At 36.5% G+C, this 20,001-nt stretch overlaps 1 protein-coding gene across 1 annotated transcript in view; it reads left to right on the top strand.

Moving 5' to 3' along the window:
• uxs1 (UDP-glucuronate decarboxylase 1) overlaps positions 1 to 20,001 on the top strand; it is a 55,119-nt gene that overhangs the window by 9,279 nt on the left and 25,839 nt on the right. Inside the window, exons 2-6 of the mRNA XM_052565601.1 lie at positions 9,463 to 9,490; positions 10,381 to 10,429; positions 14,611 to 14,654; positions 16,054 to 16,114; positions 16,678 to 16,858. Of these exons, the coding sequence (XP_052421561.1) occupies positions 9,463 to 9,490; positions 10,381 to 10,429; positions 14,611 to 14,654; positions 16,054 to 16,114; positions 16,678 to 16,858 (363 nt within the window). The remainder of the gene's footprint in view (positions 1 to 9,462; positions 9,491 to 10,380; positions 10,430 to 14,610; positions 14,655 to 16,053; positions 16,115 to 16,677; positions 16,859 to 20,001) is intronic.

The raw sequence follows: 20,001 nt of genomic DNA on the forward strand, positions 1-20,001 counted from the left end.
AATGCTGCAGACAGCACACCTTGTTTGTTATCTTTATTTTCTAAGTGCACAAAGTTTTGTTATTATGTCTGTATACAAAAAAAGTAAACCCTTTACAGATTCGATTTATGTATTGCTCTTATCTGTACGATCAAAACTGAAAGTGTAATTTAAGTTCTTTTCGGGGTTATCAGGAGAAAATGACTCATAACGCGTATACGCGTTAATCGACTTCAGAGGGTTAAAGGGATACTCCACCCCAAAATGAAAATTTTGTCATTAAACACTTATCCCCATGTTGTTGCAAACCTTTAAAAGCTGGATGAAAGCTTTGGATGAAAACTGGGAGGCCTGTGACTGTCCCATAGACTGCCAAGTAAATTACACTGTCAAAGTCCAGAAAAGTATATAAGATGTCGTCAGTAAAGTCCATCTGCCATCAGTCATTCAACCCTTACATTATGAAGCGACTAGAATACTTTTTTTTTTTGTACACTAAGAAAACAACAATAATGACTTTATTCAACAATTCATCTCCTCTGTTTCTCTCCATATCACCATAGCGCCATCTTGAAGATTATGAGTTGAACGCAGGCAGCGTACTCTCTTCTGTATCAGCGGCCCCACAAAGATAAGTTTTTTTACGTATATTTACACTTTGAAAAAAAAAAAACCTTGCGTCTCGGCTGACTCAGCATACGCTGCCTGCGTTCAACTCATAAACTCCAAAATGGCGCTATGGTGATGTGAACAGAAACTGAGGAGAGGAATTGTTGATTAAAGTCGTTATTTTTGTTTTCTTCATTTACAAAAAGTATTCTAGTCGCTCTATAATGTTGCAGTTGAATCACTGATGGCAGATGGACTATTCTGACGATGCTTTTCATTCTTTTCTGGACCTTGACAGTAGGTGCATTTACATGGACACTTTTTGCTTCCATCGGAAAGAATTTAGTCTGATTGACTAATCCGAACATAGTGTTTACATGAACAGTAAATAAAGTGATCGGGTTGATGTGCACACTTACATGTCACAAGCTTCTGATTGGATTTACTCTGTTGACATGCGCACACTGCATGAATATACAGAGTTTCCCGCTGCTGTTTAAAAAGCACATGTTATATTTATCTACTTTGGGTCCTAATTAGGCGACGACCAGCACATGAACTGTTGTGCTGCTTAACTTTAACGTTACTTTTGCAAAAAAAAATAAAAAAAAGAGTAAAAGTGCCCCTTCCCGCACTCAAAACTAGTCGTCTGTTGATGAGCGTCTTAAACGAGGAATGGTGGGACGTGGTCGTGTTCCACTTCACATATGCTGAGTGAAAGGGGAGATTTATAATGACAGGACACTTTATTCACCAGGAAGAACACCTCGTTCCGCACGTCATATGTCATTACGCTATTTCTACATCACTGCGCATGTGCAGTACTTTCAAGTTTCGTTTTTCAATCCGATCAAGTGTTTACATGGCCTCTCGCTCGGATTACAAAAGGGATAATCCACCCCTTACAATCTGATCGAAATTTTAGTCGGATCGAGCCAATTCAATCCGATTGACATGTTTACATGTGACTTTTTTTATTCTGATTGTGCTTCTAGTCCTATTACGATAGGATTAGAAGGGTCCATGTAAACGCAGCTAGTGTAACTTACTTGGCAGTTTATGTGACAGTAAAAAGCCTCCTGGTTTTCATCCAAAATATCTTAAATTGTGTTCCGAAGATGAACAAAGCTTTTACGGGTTCAGAACAACATGGGGGTATGTGATTATTGACAATTTTCTTTTTGGGGTGGAGTATCCCTTTAAGGAAAGCAGGTGATTTGATCTAGTTATGAAATAGCACTGGAAGCAGTTTGTTTCAGAAACTGTTTGTGTTATTAAAATTGCTTCAAAATGTTTTTTGGAGGATTTATGGCGATTTCCTGGTAAAGTCTCTTTCTTCAGGTCACTCTTATTTAGCCTCTGTCATATTGTATATTGTAGCACTGGTACATTGTTCAATCTGAATGTAGCATAAGGATGTTTTTATCCTTCTGAAATCCTGTCATTCAGAACATCAGATTTGCCCCTGAGGGCTATAGATGATTTCCTCTGGTACTCTACGTGATCATCTTTTTAGGAACATTCATTAAATCTTCTGTTTGACAGGAGGTCTTGTGTCTTTTCAGTTTTTCTGGCTGATTAGATACGATTTATGAATCTGCTGCAAGAAATGTTTGATTATTGTGTTAGATTTCTCTTTAGAACAAAATCAGTTTTGATGTTTTGGTCTGATTTTTTTTTTTATATTTAGTGTTTGATTTAGAAATATGATTTAGTGATGCATCTTCCATTATTTAGATCAGTTAGATCAGTGGTTCCCAACCTTTTTCAACCCGCGGCCCACACAACCAAACACATATGTTTGCGTGGCCCACTGCAACAAAATGAATCGACTCCGCTACTGTTGGGTTAATAACTCAGTACTCGGAAGCTAGATTGTCTTTATTGAATGAACTGGCAATGAACAGAAAAATAACTCAGGCTGGCACTGTTTGACAACTGCTGCTGTTCTGTAGCATATGCATCAAAAATATCTAAAAGCCATCGCTTTCTTAAATCCAATTAAATTGAAGGTAAATCTGGAAAGGAAATCTTTTCTTCCCAGTGTATTCACCTTACCCTCAAACTGGTACCATTTTGGCAAATATTTAACATTCTTTAGGGGGATTTTCATTATAAAATTAATTAATATAAATAAAATGGGCCATTTAGTAGTTCCTGAATGCATAGGCAGACGTTCCTCTTGTAGGCTTCTGATTTTTGCTCATACTATTAAGCTGCAACAGAATACTTTGTAAAAAGACACAGAATAAATATGTTTGAAATCAAAACTAGGAATAAATAAGAATCGGAATCGATAAGCAGAATCTGAATTTCAGAAACAAAATTCAAACAGTACCCAACCCAGAGAGTGATTAACATGTTAATTAATTCTTAATTAACCCCCCACCCAAAAAAAAAGAGAAGCAACTGATTCATCAGATCTTTCTATCTTACCAATACCATACCAATGTTTTTAAGCTCAATTTTTCCAATGCATTACTGCCACCTATCTCTCAAGTGGACCATTGACACTCCTAATTGAGACTGTAGATAGTGTCAGTGGTCCATTTAAGAGATAGGTGGTGGTAATGCACTTGTAAGACTGCGTTTCATCGTAAAGCAAGAAAACTACGCCTCACCTTTACAAATCAACATATTGTCTCGAGCCGCAGGGTTAAATTTGATTTTGTGTGTGTGTGCATTTAAATTTTTTTTATTGTATGTTTTACCCGTGATTCCCATTCACCTCCATTAAAAGACTGGAAAACTGCCATGGTTTAAAAATCTTCTTTTGTGTTCTACTGTAGAAACAAAGTCACCTACATCTTGGATTCCCTGGGGCAAGCAGATAAACATCACATTTTCAATTTGGGTTGAACTATCCCTTTTATGTATTTTTAATGTATTCCTGCCAAACTTCTGGAAACTGCTGTACATTATTTTATAATACCGTTTTCTTATCAAGCCTTTTTCAAAGGTGCACAATGTGTCCTTGCCTGTTATTTTATTAATATGAGCTTTGGTTAATACTCAGCCAAGACTCTAGAGACACAACTGCAACCACTTACACATATTGCACAGACTTGAGTTTTAAGTCACTGGAGACCCCATAACCAGGATGGAGAAATTCAGAAAGATGAATTTGGGTCATATGTAATGCTACTTTGAGAAGTGACTGCTCTAGTTCTTTTCAGTCCCCAGGCCTCAACGGAGTTGTTCACTAAGAGAGTGACCTTGACAAACCAGTCTGCCGTTGCCTCCCACCTGCCTCGAAACACATATTTCACGACCGGCAGCACTAAAAATAATTTAGCCACTACCACTGTGAGAACTTGACCAGATGTAACTGGGCATGTTTTCCTGTTCACTTCAGCTCTTTCCATAAGCTTTATTTCTTAAAGTGCCAGTTCTTCTGTGCTTTGCTCAGATCAAGCAAGAATTGATTTAACCAACTAAATTGCATTTCAAAAGGTCAAAATCTACATAGCCTTGTATGTGTGTCTTGGCCACTGCCGAAAGGGATAATTCCATGAAAATATGAAAATTCTTTCATCCTTTACTCACCCTCATGTCATTCCAAACCTATTTTACTTTTTCTTCTGTGGAAAATTAAAGATATTTTGTAGAGTGTTGGTAACACGTTTGGTGGTAATTGACTTCCAGTGGCCAATAAAAGCAGAGAGACATTCCTTAAAAATAATAATAAATTAAATCTTTATTCTGTTGGGCATCTGGTTCTGCCACCCTCAAATGGTTTGCATTAAATAGCTTCTCCTCTCATTTATGACATGGCATCAGGTGGCACACGCCAAGCTGGCCCATGGCCTTCTATGCTGTAAAACATGGGGCTCCCAGGAATTCGTGGCAACAGCAGAAAGGCCACTGGAAAAGAACTAGCCAGATTTATTACAGAGAGATTTGCATAATAGCCTCTCCAGTTGTCCTCTGGAGAGCAGGTTTTCCGGTTCACGCTCACCTTATGTCTTGGATTCTTCTTATGTCGTCTTCTTTTTTTGACGGTTTATCATTTATGGTGTAGATTTAATTCCTACTGATGTTTGATGCGTATTGGCAGGTCTGAGTTGTTTGGCTGCAACATGTAAGAGAGAGAAATTATATTTCACAACATCTTTATTATAGTGTAAAGGCAAGATGCTTGCATTATTAATGTTCATAATAATGATTTATATATGAAGGTTCAACCTTAGGTTCTCAAGACAGACTCATCTTTTCTACATATGTGGGCTTTGATCAGAAAATCAATTGATTGAAGACATACTTGATTTTGACCTCTTTTCATGACAAATATATTTTTGGGCCCCCTTCCCTATTAATATAATAGGCCTTATATTACCACCCAAGCAAACAAAAATATTTCGTAATCAGTGGAAATGGTTACAATGTTTTCTATCGCAATAAGCTTTTGCGTTCAGTCAACAAATATTGCATGTAGGTTCTTAATTTGTTTGAGAATTCAAACAATTTGCATTTCATTTCATTAATAGGCATGCGATGTGGCCAACTAACCACTTCGGGAATGCATTATTTCTCTGATAATTTTAATGGCCTGAAGTCCCAATCACACATCAATTGTTCAGATAATTTGTTTCAAGTCATTTGACATGTTTCTGTCCTAAAATCTCGTGGGTGTTGAACTAGCTAATTTTTATGCACTTCATCCCAAACCTTCTGTTGCAAATTCCAAAACGTCATTTGTAGAGCTAATAACAGAGGTGTGAGCCATTGATATGAAGGCTAACACCGTTATTAGAGATGAAGCAAAAGAGAGAGGGAGAGATCAAGTGTGTGTGAATACTTGCGTCTGTGCGTCTCTCTTGAGAAATGTAATGTAGCTTTTCAGCTGCGAAACTCTCTTATTGATAAATTTGCGAGCAGCCGCAGTGCTGATGACAAGTTTTTGTCTCCGCTTCTCCATGTGTGTGCGCGAGTATGTGTCTGTGTGCGCGAGTGTGAGAGAGAATGGGAGAAAGAAAGTTTTTCAGTACATAAAAAATCTTGAAGACATGGACATAATTTGTAAATTTTACCCTGTTGCTTGTTATTTGTTTGCTCAATGTCTTCTGGTTTTGGTTCTTTTACTGTTGTAGATATGCCATAGTATAACAAAAATATTATCTATATCTTCATTGTGTTTGGGCTCCCCCTGGACAAGCAAGTATAGGCACTTGCCTAGAATGCCTACGCATAAATCCGGCCCTGGATACAGTATTATTTTATCATTTTAATATTGTTTATAGACTAGATATTCAACTTTTATTCTTTCACATGTGTGAATGAGTGTGGTAATGTTGCCTTTGAGATAGAAGCAGTACTGTAGTATTAGTAAAATCACAGGCAAAAATCCAACGAGGGACTAACGCTCACCTTTCAGTTATGAGTTGTGTCTAAAGGTTTTTAATGGGTCTTGGAATGGGTATTGATTCACTTTAAGCTTCTTTAAACTATTTTCATCTTCAGACTTTAAAATCTTCTTCATGTGAGTTTATAGCCAGCTGTAACTCACCAGTGTCTCATAATTATTCATGAGATGTTGTATCGTCATACTATGAGAAGACGCTTCTCTTTATTCACACCAGTATGTGTAGCTTTCCTATGACAGCTGCTTCAAACTGTGAGAACATGTAGAGTAGCTGAGATTGTTCATGGATCACAAGTGAGTGTCTGTTTTTCACTTTGTAGTTTCTGCCTGGCATCTTTATAGCTCATTTATATATCCAATCAAACAGCTTATATAAACATTGCAAAAATAACACACACACACACACAAAAGTTACAAATGTAAATATTTGTGCATTTATATCATAGCTATGACAGGGTATGTGTCTGTTTGTTTAATGTTCTGTGCAGTGTTAATTTTGGCTGCAAATTTAGTTTTAGTCATAGTCTTTTGACTAAAATGCCATTTAGTTTTGGTCGTATTTTAGTCATCTGAATTGTTTTTAATTTTAGTTGACTAAATATCATAAGATTTTAGTCGACTAAATCTACAGTAAACTTAGTTGGCTAAAATCGAATGGGTTTACAGTGCATTTATTAACTATTTCTCTACAATTTCCAAACTCATTATATAGGTTTGATATTATGGTTTTATCATGATAGACAGATTTAACTGCAGTGACGCACAACATGCCTTTGTTAAAATTAAATAAAACCAATTCTCATAAAGAATAAGAACTTGATCTTCTTTTTAATGAAATACCAAAGGCTAATTATGCTTTCTTTATGCCAACTTGTTTACCATATTCTTCATTCTTTCAAGCAGACACATTTATTTCTATAAATACATTTAGATTAATCTTTAGCGCTACTTAAGTTTTTCAGTCAAGAGCAGTGAGTGACTTTCTGTTTTTCTTTTGTTGCTTGATTAACATCAATGACTCGGACAATAGCAACTAAATTAGGCTGCTGTCCCTTAAAAATCGAGTCCACAGCTGCAATGGATGCAAATTACTGATACACGTTCTCTCTACTGCTTAGGTTCACTTAAGACATAATAAAATGTGTTTGTAAAGACGCATCAAAACGGACAATTCAGCATCATTTTGTGTGTTATTCTCCGTTCATGCGACACGAAAGACTAATTGAATGGTAGCGTATGTCCCCCCGATTCATATGTACGCATCTAACCTTCGAACCACTCAGCAGATTTCGTTCTGAATTAATCTCTTCCCAAATCATCCCTCCCTAACCTTTTCGTCTCATTTATTTACATTTACAAAAATGTCAATAGATTTATGTCATAGTTTTTGTCATTCAAAAAGAGTTTGTTCGTTATCTCATTGTCATCAGTGAAAAAAATGTTGTTGACTAATATTATGACCAAAATTATTCATCAATGACATTAACAATGCTTTTAACTCCGTGAGAACGAAATAAACCTGAATGGCTTAGAAACTTTTGTCTCTCCTCTTCCTTCTGGACACCACAGCTTAAAGTCCTCATGAAAGCAAGATTGACTATTTAATTTAATAGCGCACATTGCTAGTCTTGATGTAAACAGTTAATCAGCTGAAAAATTTTTTTTTGGTCTTCCTAATCTTTAATTAAAATCTGGACATTAACTTCCGCTCTTGAATGGCATTCCTTTTCTGTTGATTTCAGTTTGACGTCTAGGGAAAAGTTCCTCTACACACCTCTCCAACCGATTAAATTGCTATGAGTGAAAGACAGAGACGAGGAGCACAAACATAAAACCATGTCCTCTATTCAGTATTCCGTTTAAGCTGGGAATACATCACAGCACTGAAATAAAGTCATTTAAAGCATTTTTCAAAACTGTGTTGAGAACTTAATGTGCTGAAATAAGGAGTTTCATGATTGGCGATTCCAGGATTTTTATTTACTGGGAGCTCAGGCCCCAATGAGGGTATAATATATAAATATCCCCATATTTAGTGTGTGTTAGGGGTGTAACGATACGCGTATTCGTATTGAACCGTTCGGTACGACGCTTTCGGTTCGGTACGCGGTACGCATTATGTATACCGAACGGTTCGTTGGAGTAATTAATTATATTTGAAAAAAAAAAAAAAAGAGAGAGAGAGAGAGAAATATAATGATATGCGTTCAACAAGGTAGCCCAATAACCCAAACAACGTAACAGGCAACGCCCCTGACACTCCCGAAGAAGAAAAAAACACCATCTTATATGTTTATGTTAGGCTACTCAGCAGGCGCTCGCTCACTCAGTACGCGCTGAAGGCTCGTTGCAAAATAGCCAATGCGTTGAACAGACTAGAAATGAGAAGATCCTCCAATAACCAACAGGTCTGGTGTTTGGGTGCACTTTGGATTCCCTTTAAGCTATAATGGTGATGGCAAGAGAGTGGTGGATAAAAAAACAACGGTATGTCGCATCTGCAACATGACAGGGTACACCAGCGGGAATACAAAAAAAAAAAAAAAACACCAGCGGGAATATCTGGGATATATGCGTCAGTACTATCTGGGAAAAGACGAAAAAAAGGAGAAACATGCACGCAGCAAACTATCCCTGCAGCATTTAGAAACTATAGCTTACAGGGAATCCAACCCAAACACCAGACCTGTTGGTTATTTTAGGATCTTATATTTCTGGTCTGTTAAAGGCATTCGACATTTTGCAACGAGCCTTCAGCGCGTGCTGAGTGAGCGAGCGCCTTAGGGGCCGTTCACATATCGTGCCTAAAAACGCATGGAAAACGCTAAGCGCGTCTTTCTCCTCCTTTCCAAAGCGCTTGGGCAGAAGCGCTCATGAGGCGTCTGTCTTTGCTAAGCAACAATGACGTGCTCTCTCCATGAGACGCGGAAATTTCAGCGAAGGATAAATGGATTTGCAGCTCTAAAAATCGCTTGCAGTAGCTCTGCTACTAAATTTATTTCAAAATTGCAATCCATATACAACTATGATCAGCTGATCCTTCATCTTGGCTGAGCTCTCAACGTTGTTACGGGAAAGGATGAAGCTGATTGGTTAGTTCTTGTCACATGACCCGCGGTGCGCTTGCGGCATTCTGAAAAGTTGAGATGTTTTTACATTTTGCTGTATCTAAAACGTATCGAACCGAACCGAACCGAACCGTGACATCAGTGTATCGTATCGAACCGAACCGTGAATTTTGTGAACCGTTACACCCCTAGTGTGTGTGTGTGTGTATTTATATTCAGCCTCCCAAAAAATGACAACGTACATCTTCCCTTTTCCACTGAACAGATATGTTAAGATCTTAAATGTCTAACAGCTTGTATCCTTTTTTTTTTGTTTCTTTTTCTTTTTTAATAATGATGTAGAATTGAATTGTAATGATGTAAAACTGTTTATTGAGAATTCATTTGCATTTTTCATGTGATATTTGGTTTGGTACTGATGTCTTCTCTTCTTTCTTCTTTTAGCTGTCTGGGGAACCTACGCAAATATTAGGTAATTATCATTTCTTTTTGTAGTTTGCCAGCTCAGTCTACTGTGAGGAAAAAAATAAAACAATAAACAAAAAACCTTTCCAGTAAATGTAGCAAAACCTAGATGATGTCAGATTTCTCAGATGGGGTTAAAGCTGCCATCTTGGGCTTTTAATAAACAATGCTATCAGTCAAATTTATAATTTATCCTTATTTTTATTTTTTTGGCCAACGAATAAATCTCAAAATATGACTGCTTTTGTATTACGATGTGCAATATAGACACCTACTATGCTGGAATGACAACCAGACTGATATTGTAGTAGAATGTGTAGTATTAACATTATATAAATATATATTGTGTTGGAAAGTTGGTGGAGGTCAGCAGAATAGGTTTAAGTATGGTAAAATGTGTAAACAGTCAACATGAAATAAAAATGGAACCAAGTTAAAAAGAATCAAGCCAATGATATTTAAAGCAATGCTCACTTTTGACAGATAAATCATTTCCAGATTCATAAAATCAAATCCTCTATTTTTGAATATCTTATTTCACTCAGATTTATCACATTACAACTGAGGTATGTGTATACTGTGGGGGATTTGTTTTTTACATTTTCTATGGTGTTCATTGATTCTGATCGGAGCCCTTGCTCACCCCTGTGTGACTGCTACACTGTGCGTTAATCAGAACCAGAGATTAGATTCACTCACTGGGCCGTGGAGACAAGCTTTGGTATAGATCAGCTGCTGTCATGTGGTTTTGTTGACTCTGAGCATCTTCATTGTGTCCAGACTGAGCTGAGGAAGAGTATTGTGTGCTTCAGTAAGCTCTGCTGTGCAAGTGTGAATCTTTGTGTACTTGTGGATCTCTGTGGCTGTGATAAAGCCGTCTGTTGTTGTCTTCCACAGGTCTCTACAGGAACACGGAGAAATGAAGGTTGAGCAGAGGATAGATGAGGTTTGTTTGTTATTTATTTTTTTCGTCTAATTTTAACATTTTTAATTCACTTTTTCACATTTCTTTTATTAGTGTCAGCACTTGCCTCATATTAACTGGAAACCATATGTACCTAACAGCTGATATCCTCATTTCAAACTCTCTGGAAACATTGTGCAGCTACCCAAGAGCGGCGTATAATTAAGATTTTAATTACTCATGCCTTTGATAGCAATTAAGTTTCCTAGTCAGGGGGCAGATAACAAGCAGTGCTCAACTGTTTTCTGTTCTGCTTGGAAACCTCAAACAATTTTCTCTATGCGTGATGCTGCCCTTGGCTACATGTGTGATGTTGTCCAGTCTCGAAGTGGAGTGCGTGTCTGAAAAGTGATGTGGTCTTAAAGATGTTCTGCGTCTAAATAAATGCAATTCTTGTCAAGTAATTTAGAGACTGAATCAGCAGTTGTGAGTAAGGTGGCCAACCCTAGCCACCGCTACTACGTTACCTGTGTTAAAGATTTTTAATGGCGTTACACTAGAAAAATTAAACCCTTGCGTTAACACGTTAATTTTGGCACTAAGTAATGTTTTGTATTTTTAGGGAATTTTATAGTAAATACTAGACAGTGTTCACCTCTAAATTATGTGCCATTTTTCTATATAGAATAATACAACATTTTTAAGTAAAATGCACTGCATGGAAGGCAGTTGAACCAGAAGATGCTTTTATAGCGCTATATACGTGACCCTGGACCACAAACCAGTCATTAGTAGCATGGGTATATTTATAGCAATAGAAAACAATACATTGTATGGGTCAAAATTATCGATTTTTCTTTTATGCCAGATATCATGAGGATATTAATAAAGATAATTTTCCATGAAGATATTTTGTAAATTTCCTACCATGAATACATCAAAACTAAATTGTTGATTAGTGATTTGCATTTCTAAGAATTTAATTTGGACAATTTAAAGGCAATTTTCTTAATATTTCTTTTGTTTTTTTCTTCACCCTCAGATTCCAGATTTTCAAATAGTTGTATCGCAGCCAAATATCGTCCTATCCTAACAACACCATATGTCAATGATTTCAGCTTTGAATCTTCTGAATCTTGATTTAAAAAAAAAAAAAAAAAAAACTGGTTTTGTGGTCCAGGGTCACATAAACGATTTGAAATGTTCCTATGTCCATAATTTAGCCTTTTCTAATCATGTCCACAATTCCAATGAAGTAAATAATAATAATAATAATAATAATAATAAAATCAGTCAAAAGCGACCAAAGACAACTATATAGTTTAAAAGAAATCATTGGTACACACGAAGGTTGTATAAGGATTTTCATCTAAATAAAATTGTTGTGCTTTTTTTGTATTGACGTCACCAAACTCCAATTTACCCCTTAGTGAATGACAAAACAACTTTCACTATCTAATTAGTTGCAGATGGAACAACATTATTTTTATTATGCTAATTCACTCAACAATACAGTGCAACTCTTCATGTTGCTTTTAAAAGTTTTAACACATAACTCAACCTGTTCCATGGTGCCATAGACAAGAATGATAAATCAAATTATATGGCTTGTTAAGGTTAAGTAACTTACATTTCTTAGCATTAAGATATACCAATTCCTCCTGATGGGTGAGTGAAAATATCAAATTGGTTTAAAATGTAGGTAAGAAGTAGAACCTAGAAACCAGAATATCAGTGTAGACTGCTATATTTTTTACTTGTCATATTTGATATTCCCATGTGCCATGTTTGAAAAAATGTACTTTGTTCCACAAGTTCACACACACACATGTCTTGTTTGAAACCCATTGAATTTAACATTTGCTGGTTTTGTGTACACATACATTCACATTAAAAGTCAGTGCTATAACTGTGATCTCTATCGTCTCCTTATAGATCCCAAATGTCTGCTTATCACCTTGCGAAAGCTCATTAGAAAACGTGTTTCCCCTATCTGCTTGACCTTTAGGTTCAAAGTCTGTCAACACCTACTAAGGCTTATTTGTGAGCATCTCTGATAGCTTTTAGAAACGCTGACATTTATTCCCCCCTGCCTGATGTTTGATATTTAATTTAAAGAGGTGTTACTGTTTGGAGGTGTTCTTTGACCCAGATCTCTTCTCAGGCAAATGTTTGAGTTACACTTTATTTTAAGGTGTCTTGTTAGAGTGTAATTATACATTTAAGTACTGAGTAGTATTAATTAACAACATGTGCTTACTGTAGGGTAAGGTTTAGGGTTTGGTTAAGGGTTATTGCATGTAATTATGCATAATTTCATACTAATATTATAGTAAGTGCATGTAAAAACAAGAACACCTTAAAATAGTTTTACCAATGTTTGTCATTTTAACTATCATTTGGCATGTTAATAAAGTTAGGCATACTTAATGAACTCATTACATGATAAGCGGATTGGTTAAACTAATCATAGTTAATTACATGTGTCAGTACTAGCTGAGAAAAGTCAAAAGCCAGCTGTTGTTGTTTTGTATTGGTTTTATTAAAGGATCACTCCACTTAAAAAAAAAGAAAAGAAAAAAAAAAAAGCTAATTTTAGATTAAATTCTAGAGTAAAAAAGTTTTTTGTAAAAAGTTGTAATGTTTTTTTTTTTAATCCATTCAGCCAATCTCCGGGTCTGGCAGTGGAACTTTTAGCTTAGCATAGATCATTGAATCTGATTAGACTGTTAGCATCTCACTTAAAAATGACCAAAGAGTTTCTGTATTTTTCCTATTTAAAACTTGACTCTTCTGTAGTTACATCGTGTACTAAGGTAGTTTTTCTAGTTCAGTATGGGTAGGAACTATACTCTCATTCCGGCGTAATAATCAAGGAACTTTGCTGCCATACCACGGCTGCAGCAGACACAGTGATATTACGCAGCACCTGAAAATAGTCCCCAGCTAGTTTGTGTAGTTGCAGCAATAGCAGAGTTGCTGGGGACTATTTTCAGTAGCTGCATAATATTATTGCGCCTGCTGCACCCATGGTACATGTGTGATCAAAAGTAACCGTAAAGACATTTACAAACAATTTCTGTTTCAAATAAATGCTATTCATCTATGAATTCTGAAAAAAAGTCTTACAGTTTCCACAAAAATATTAACACATAATAAACGTAGCGTTGATAATAAGAAGAAATGTTTCTTGAGCAAAGCATTTCTGAAGGATGGTGTGACACTGAAGACTGGAGTAATTCAGCTTTTCCATCACATCAATAAATTATATTAAAATAGAAATTAGGAAATTGTAATGATTATTCTATTATATTTTGCAGTATTACTGTTGTTGCTGTATTTCTGATCAAATAAATGCAGCCATTGTAATCACTTCTTACAAAAACATTAATTGTGTGAATGTGTAGTGTAAGCTATTTTATGTCTTATTCAAAAAAACTTTCATTCGACAGTTTTGCTTAAAATTCCAAATAATATGCAACATGTCAGTGTTATGGCTGTAGTCAGGCTTGCAGTTCTTTTGGTGACCCTACTTTCTGTTGATTAGTGGCTTAATTAAAGAATGAGTAAAGTTTCAAAGATTATTAAAACTACTCCGGGCCCTTTTTTTAATAATCTAAGCACATTGTCTATAGCACATTCCACAGGTGCACTCAGAGTGTGTACGAGTCCACTTTTGCTAGTTTGACGTCGAGAAATCGGGCGGCATGCATGTGCTAAATGGGTTGTCCCTAATTACTTAATGAGTAATGGGTGTTTTTTGGGCGTAGTGTGCAATAAACCAATCAATCAGTTGTGCTCGTGCTCTGACTGTTTTGCTATTTACACGGCGGAATTTGCAAGCGCAAAGACAGAACACTTGCGCCGCACTGTGCTGGGTGTATGATAGGGCCTTTCCTGTTCCCTCACCAAAAGCCATTTAATTTTGGTCTCCTTGTCACAAAACCCTGTTATATCGACTGTCCTCTGATTCATCCGTAAATCATTTTGAGGGCTGATAGTGCTTGATGACTGTGTCTCAGTCAGAGATAAATTTCTATCATTCTGTCAGTTCTGTTTTCTTTAGAAAACTTTAAATGCCCCCGTCTCTCCTGGGTAATTGATATAGTCCCCCTCACTCTCTATATTTTTCTCTGATTTCCTGTTCTCTTCGTTTCATATATATCTTTTCCTTGCCCGTCCTGTCCTGTTCTCATGGTGATATCTTACTCTGTTTCTTACAGGCAGTGGCACCTCTCAGGGAGAAGATACGAGAACTTGAGCTCAGGTATGTTTTTATTTTACACCCAGAATACCAACTTTGAGTCTTTTACAGATAATAAAATAATTTTGCATAGTAAAATTATTTCACAACACATAAATAACATGTAATCATTTGAGTAGGATCGAAGAGTTTTACACACAGGATATTTCTCATCCTAAATTTGCACTGTGTGTTTGCCTCGTAAAGTGGCATGTGCTGATAAGCTGGGCTGAATTCATGACAAAATGAAGCAGATCAACTGAAGCATAATGTGCAGCAGGCTTTGATTGACATGACAACAGGGGGACAGATTACTCTTCAGTCCCTAGTTTTTGTTTTTGATTTTGTTATTTTGTTTAATGAGATGAGAAGTCTCTACAGATGGTCTTTTTTCTTCACTTTGCCGCGTCTCAGCAAGGCACAAATGGGATTGCTTGATGCTCAGTGTAAATTACCTGTGTTAGAAGATTCATCAAACAAGCTGAAGTATCATTGCAGAAGCTATTTTTATTAAAGCTTACAGTTTGGCCAAAATAAAATAAAAAAATTGATAGTATTTTGACACTTTTTAACAAGGGACCACCAGCATTATCAGCATGGGCTGTGCTCCTAAAATAATATTTTTTTTTACTGCTTCTCTGGGTGGAAGGATTTATGATGTTCTTTCCCTAGTTAGGCAATGACATTTTTATATCCCTCATTTTTGTTTAGTTTTTTCCAAGTTCATGATATTAATTGTTGCGTCACTCAACCAAAACGCCAATTCACTGCTTTCCTGATAACCTGAGCCAAAGAATGAACCTTTGAGTTAACACCAATAAATATAATGCCCTACATGCAAGACATAAAACAAGTATAGCAATCAGCAACAGACTCTACAGACATGAAATAAAATGTGTATTTTTTTCAGAATGGCAGTGATACCGATTTATTCTGATGGGTGAATTGATATTGTTTGTTCTTATGAGGCTTCACTAGAGTGCACACAGAACCCATGAGTTCGGAGTTATGTAAAGAAAAGTGTCCTCTTTGGGACCAGTTCAACAGTAAATTATCAGTGATGGAGTTATCAGTGAAGTCAGGGGACTAGGAGAGTAGGGTTATCTGTATCTACAGATCCATTTGTCAGTATTGAGGAACTCGAGAATAATTGGATGAGAAAATCACAAGCACGGAATCATCCCACTGGATTCTGGAGATGTTATTGAGTTTCTGCGCTCAGACACTGACACTGATTTGTGCTGAACTATTTTTGAAAGAGAAGCAAGGAAAATGTAATGTGCTTAAAATCCAGTTCTCTTAAGAACCTTTTCCATCAGCATTGATTTCTTTGCACGTATGTCTCTGTATAGTGTGCTGTGGACATATAAAAGCTCATTAGTCTTGAATGGTGCTTATTTAAGGTTTTCTTTCATTTTTACAGCTTTACCCAGAAGTACCCACCTGTGAAATTCTTATCCGAGAAGGACCGGAAGAGGATTTTGGTGAGAAGTTATTTTCAGTCTTCTCCAGTGTCTAGAACTACCTAATACATTTACATTGGTCTGTCAGATATACATGGCATCCCTTGCCTTACTAAATTAAATTTGGTGGTCATAATTTATTGCCATTTCCTTGTTCATTTTCCACTCTTTGATAGATCAGCGGCATTTTTTCTTCCTCCAACTAAAACGTTATTCAATAAAATGTCCTGCGTTTCTAAAGTTACAGTGACAGATTGAAGCTTACCAATTTGACAGATATGTCACAGTGTAGTAAGTATAGTTATTTTAGAGGACGTTTTTTCAAAAGGCTGCGTTGCACCCAGATGATTGAGTCTGGAAGTATTTAGAAGCAGTGAGGAAACCAGAAACTGCAGGGAGTAAAAACACTTCTCAGTTTTTTCTTACTCACTGTGTCGATTTAACCCCATGTTGTGATTCAATCCCATATGACCGCTGCTTTATTATAATGTTTCTCAAACTTAAGTAAATAAAAAGTCTTCTATGACTATATGTACTTAAGAAAATGTTGGCATGTGACTGATAAATATTCTTTCCTCTGGTAGATCACCGGAGGGGCAGGATTCGTAGGCTCGCACCTCACTGATAAGCTGATGATGGATGGTCATGAAGTGACAGTGGTGGATAATTTCTTCACTGGCCGCAAGCGCAATGTAGAGCACTGGATCGGCCATGAGAACTTCGAGCTGATCAATCACGATGTGGTGGAGCCTCTCTATATTGAAGGTGGGTGCATTCACATAGTGAGGTGTCTTGCCAAAAAAACATTAGACATCTGTACTGTATGGTATCCAAGACTAGCTTTACAATTTATACCCCTTTTATCTGCACAAAATACCACAAAGGTACAAAGTAGAGCTAAACTATTATTTAAAAAAATGACATGAATGGAAACTAGAAGAAATCTCTTTACTACAGTGTGCACAGACTTGTTTGTCTGTGAAATGCATGTGTTGATTGCAAGGGTCTTTCTGTTTAGGGTGGGATTGTTCAAACAAGCTTTGAGGAAAATGATTTAGACTTTACGTTGTAAGTTTTAAAAGTTCAAGAGGTGGGGATGGAGAGAAACTTCCAGCATTGAAGGAAGACTGCTTTCGTAAGTTCAATCTGGTTTGAGGACAGTCACTGTCTGTGACTAGATGCAACAATGACTGCTTGAATAAAGCGATACAGTGCTTAGAGGAGCTTCAGGTCATTATTTTGGCTCAGGTGTGAGAAATACTTTTTGCCCCTCTTTGTCAGGAGGCATCACACCTCCCACCACTCCTGCTAATCAAAACAGGAAAAGTGAGAGGGCGGCTACTTAAAAAAAAATGTCAGCTATCTTTGGAATGGAAAATCTCAGCAGCTGGTGTCAACCCCTGATGAGTAAAGGGTGATACACTGTGACAATAGCCACATTCAAGAAGCCTCTTAAATTAAAGTCAAATTTCTGAATTTGTAACTTTTTTTACAAGGTGGCAATTTTGTATGAATTATCATACAAATTTGATTTGCACAAAATTGTACAAATTGTGTTTTTAGAAAAAAAGGTGCAGATGAAGCTCCAATCTGAAACCCAGCCTTGAACTTCACCATCATTGGGGCATAAACAGATGGTACAAAAACATACAAAAGGGATACCAATTGGCCAAAACAAAATAGTTATTAATAGTTTTTGAATGTTTTGACTGCAGAGTTCTTATATCAGAGCGGTCTAACCTTGTATATTCTCTAACCATTGATCTTACAGCTTTTCTTAACTTTTCTGGCAGTGATACAATTTCATAAGCTGGTTTAATGGGCCCGGCACATGCATGACCTCTAAACTGGAAAAATACTCTTGAAGGTTGTGCTAAAGCGCTTTTGTTTTCTGACAGATATTTTTATTTTGGGTGGTTGTCTGTGTTAACATACAGTAAAATGTTTATTGTAATAATGGTAACACGTGTGATAAAAAGTTTCACAAACTAAACATCTAGTGTTCTCTTTATTACTGTGTTGCTTTTTGACACAAATTGGAATCTGTCACAGACGTTGACATTTAAAGTAAGAAATTGAGCATGTTTATTTTCTTGTTCTTTTATTTTATCTGAGACAATTTACTCCAACATAAATATTAATCAGTAAATAGCCTTTTAGCAGTCATTTTGGATCTAGTCTCAGCCTCTGACAGTATGCCAAAGGACCGTCTGATACTTTGCCGTTGGCTTCCATGAGTCAGGATAAACAGGATTTTCTCAGCTTGTCAAAATTTGGTTTACAAGTTACCAGACTGCTACAGTGAGTCCTTCTGGGCAATTAGTTGCAGTGTTTGCCAATGAATATATGAAAAACATTCAAGTGTTTTCCTTCAGGCACTTAAAGGGATAGTTTACCCGAAAATGAAGCTTCTTTCATTAATTACTCACCCTCATGCGTTCCAAACCCATAAGTCCTTCATTCGTCTTAAGAACACAAATTAAGATATTTCTTTAAGAAATAGTATTTTTGTTTCATAAAATTACAGTTAAATCATTCATGTAACATGGGGCAGTCGTGGCCTAGTGTTTAGAAAGTCTTACTCATAAGTTAAATTCAATACAGCAAAAGAAAACTAGGGCCAGTTTTGCTAAACAGGGCAAATTAGCACGAGAATGCAATTCCAAAGCAGCACCGAAGGGAGGGGAAATTTCTAACAATGTGCAAATTAAAGAACACAGACACAACATCTTGTTTGCATATTGACCAACGCAATAAACCAAGCGCAGTGCAAATTAGCATAGTCGCAAAAAAAAATAATAAAGGCATAAAGAAGCCACAGTACATTGAAAAGAACTGGAGGCAAAAAAGGAAGGTTTGCTAGACGTTTTGATAGACCAGGTATTGCGTGACTCCTATTTGAGGGTTCCAAGTTGTATTTTATTTCCTGAAGCAAATGAAAAATAGCATGGCTTGGCAAACAATATGTTCAGATATTGTGTTCTTCTGGAGGAAAAAATCCTCTCCCTTCTACCACACACTCTCTGTTTCTCTGTGGTGCCTCCTCCTATCAGCAATAATTGCAGCCATTTAAAGCACAAAATAGTGTAAAATATACTTTTTTGGGGGCGTTAAATAATGGTGCAAATGGCAGTAATTTAACTGTGTCCATTCCTTTTCAACACTAATTCTTCACTACACTTCTTTAGGAAATCCTGACTGTGCTATTTTAACGCCAAAAGATGGGTATTTCTGGCACAAGCTGTTAGTAAAACTGGCCACTAAAGTTTTATTCATTTTAGTTTACAAGAAAATTACTCATTATTTATGATTTATTAAGTGTAAGCTATGCTTTAAAGCATATTAAATTAGGCAAAAACATTAATATTGTATGCATATTATGACAGGTTAAGCAAAAATGGCAACACTCAATGTCATACAGTATATAACAGGGTACCAATGTGTTTTGGCCTGAAAAAGTTGGAAGACTCCTGGGGTAGACTTTCCTTAAAGAATTCTTGCTTTGTTCCTCCATGCCAACTAAAGCACAGCACCAGCATGTCTCCACACTTTGATTTTTTATTCCTACTCAACCTCAATCAGCCACTCTTTTGACTCATCTCCTTCCTCGGCCCTCTTTAAATGATCCCTGCCCTTCACTGCATCTAGACTGGACAGGGTGAAAGAAAACTCGTCTTTTTATTGTTTTTTTCTGCATCCATTAGATTGACTCACCTATGCTTTGTCTGTCTGAGTCATATCCTCCTTTTACTAATATTCATCTTTCTGCACATCAGACTAGATATAGATAGAGCACTGAATAATGGTGATAAGAATGGCAGATATTGTCGAACATGACCTTTCTGCCATGTATGTGTGCTTTCCTTCCAAAATAATGATGTATTTTCATGCAGTTCGAGTTGTAATAA

Source organism: Carassius gibelio, chromosome B9, assembly GCF_023724105.1.
Source record: "Carassius gibelio isolate Cgi1373 ecotype wild population from Czech Republic chromosome B9, carGib1.2-hapl.c, whole genome shotgun sequence".
Classification (NCBI taxonomy): Eukaryota; Metazoa; Chordata; class Actinopteri; order Cypriniformes; family Cyprinidae; genus Carassius; species Carassius gibelio.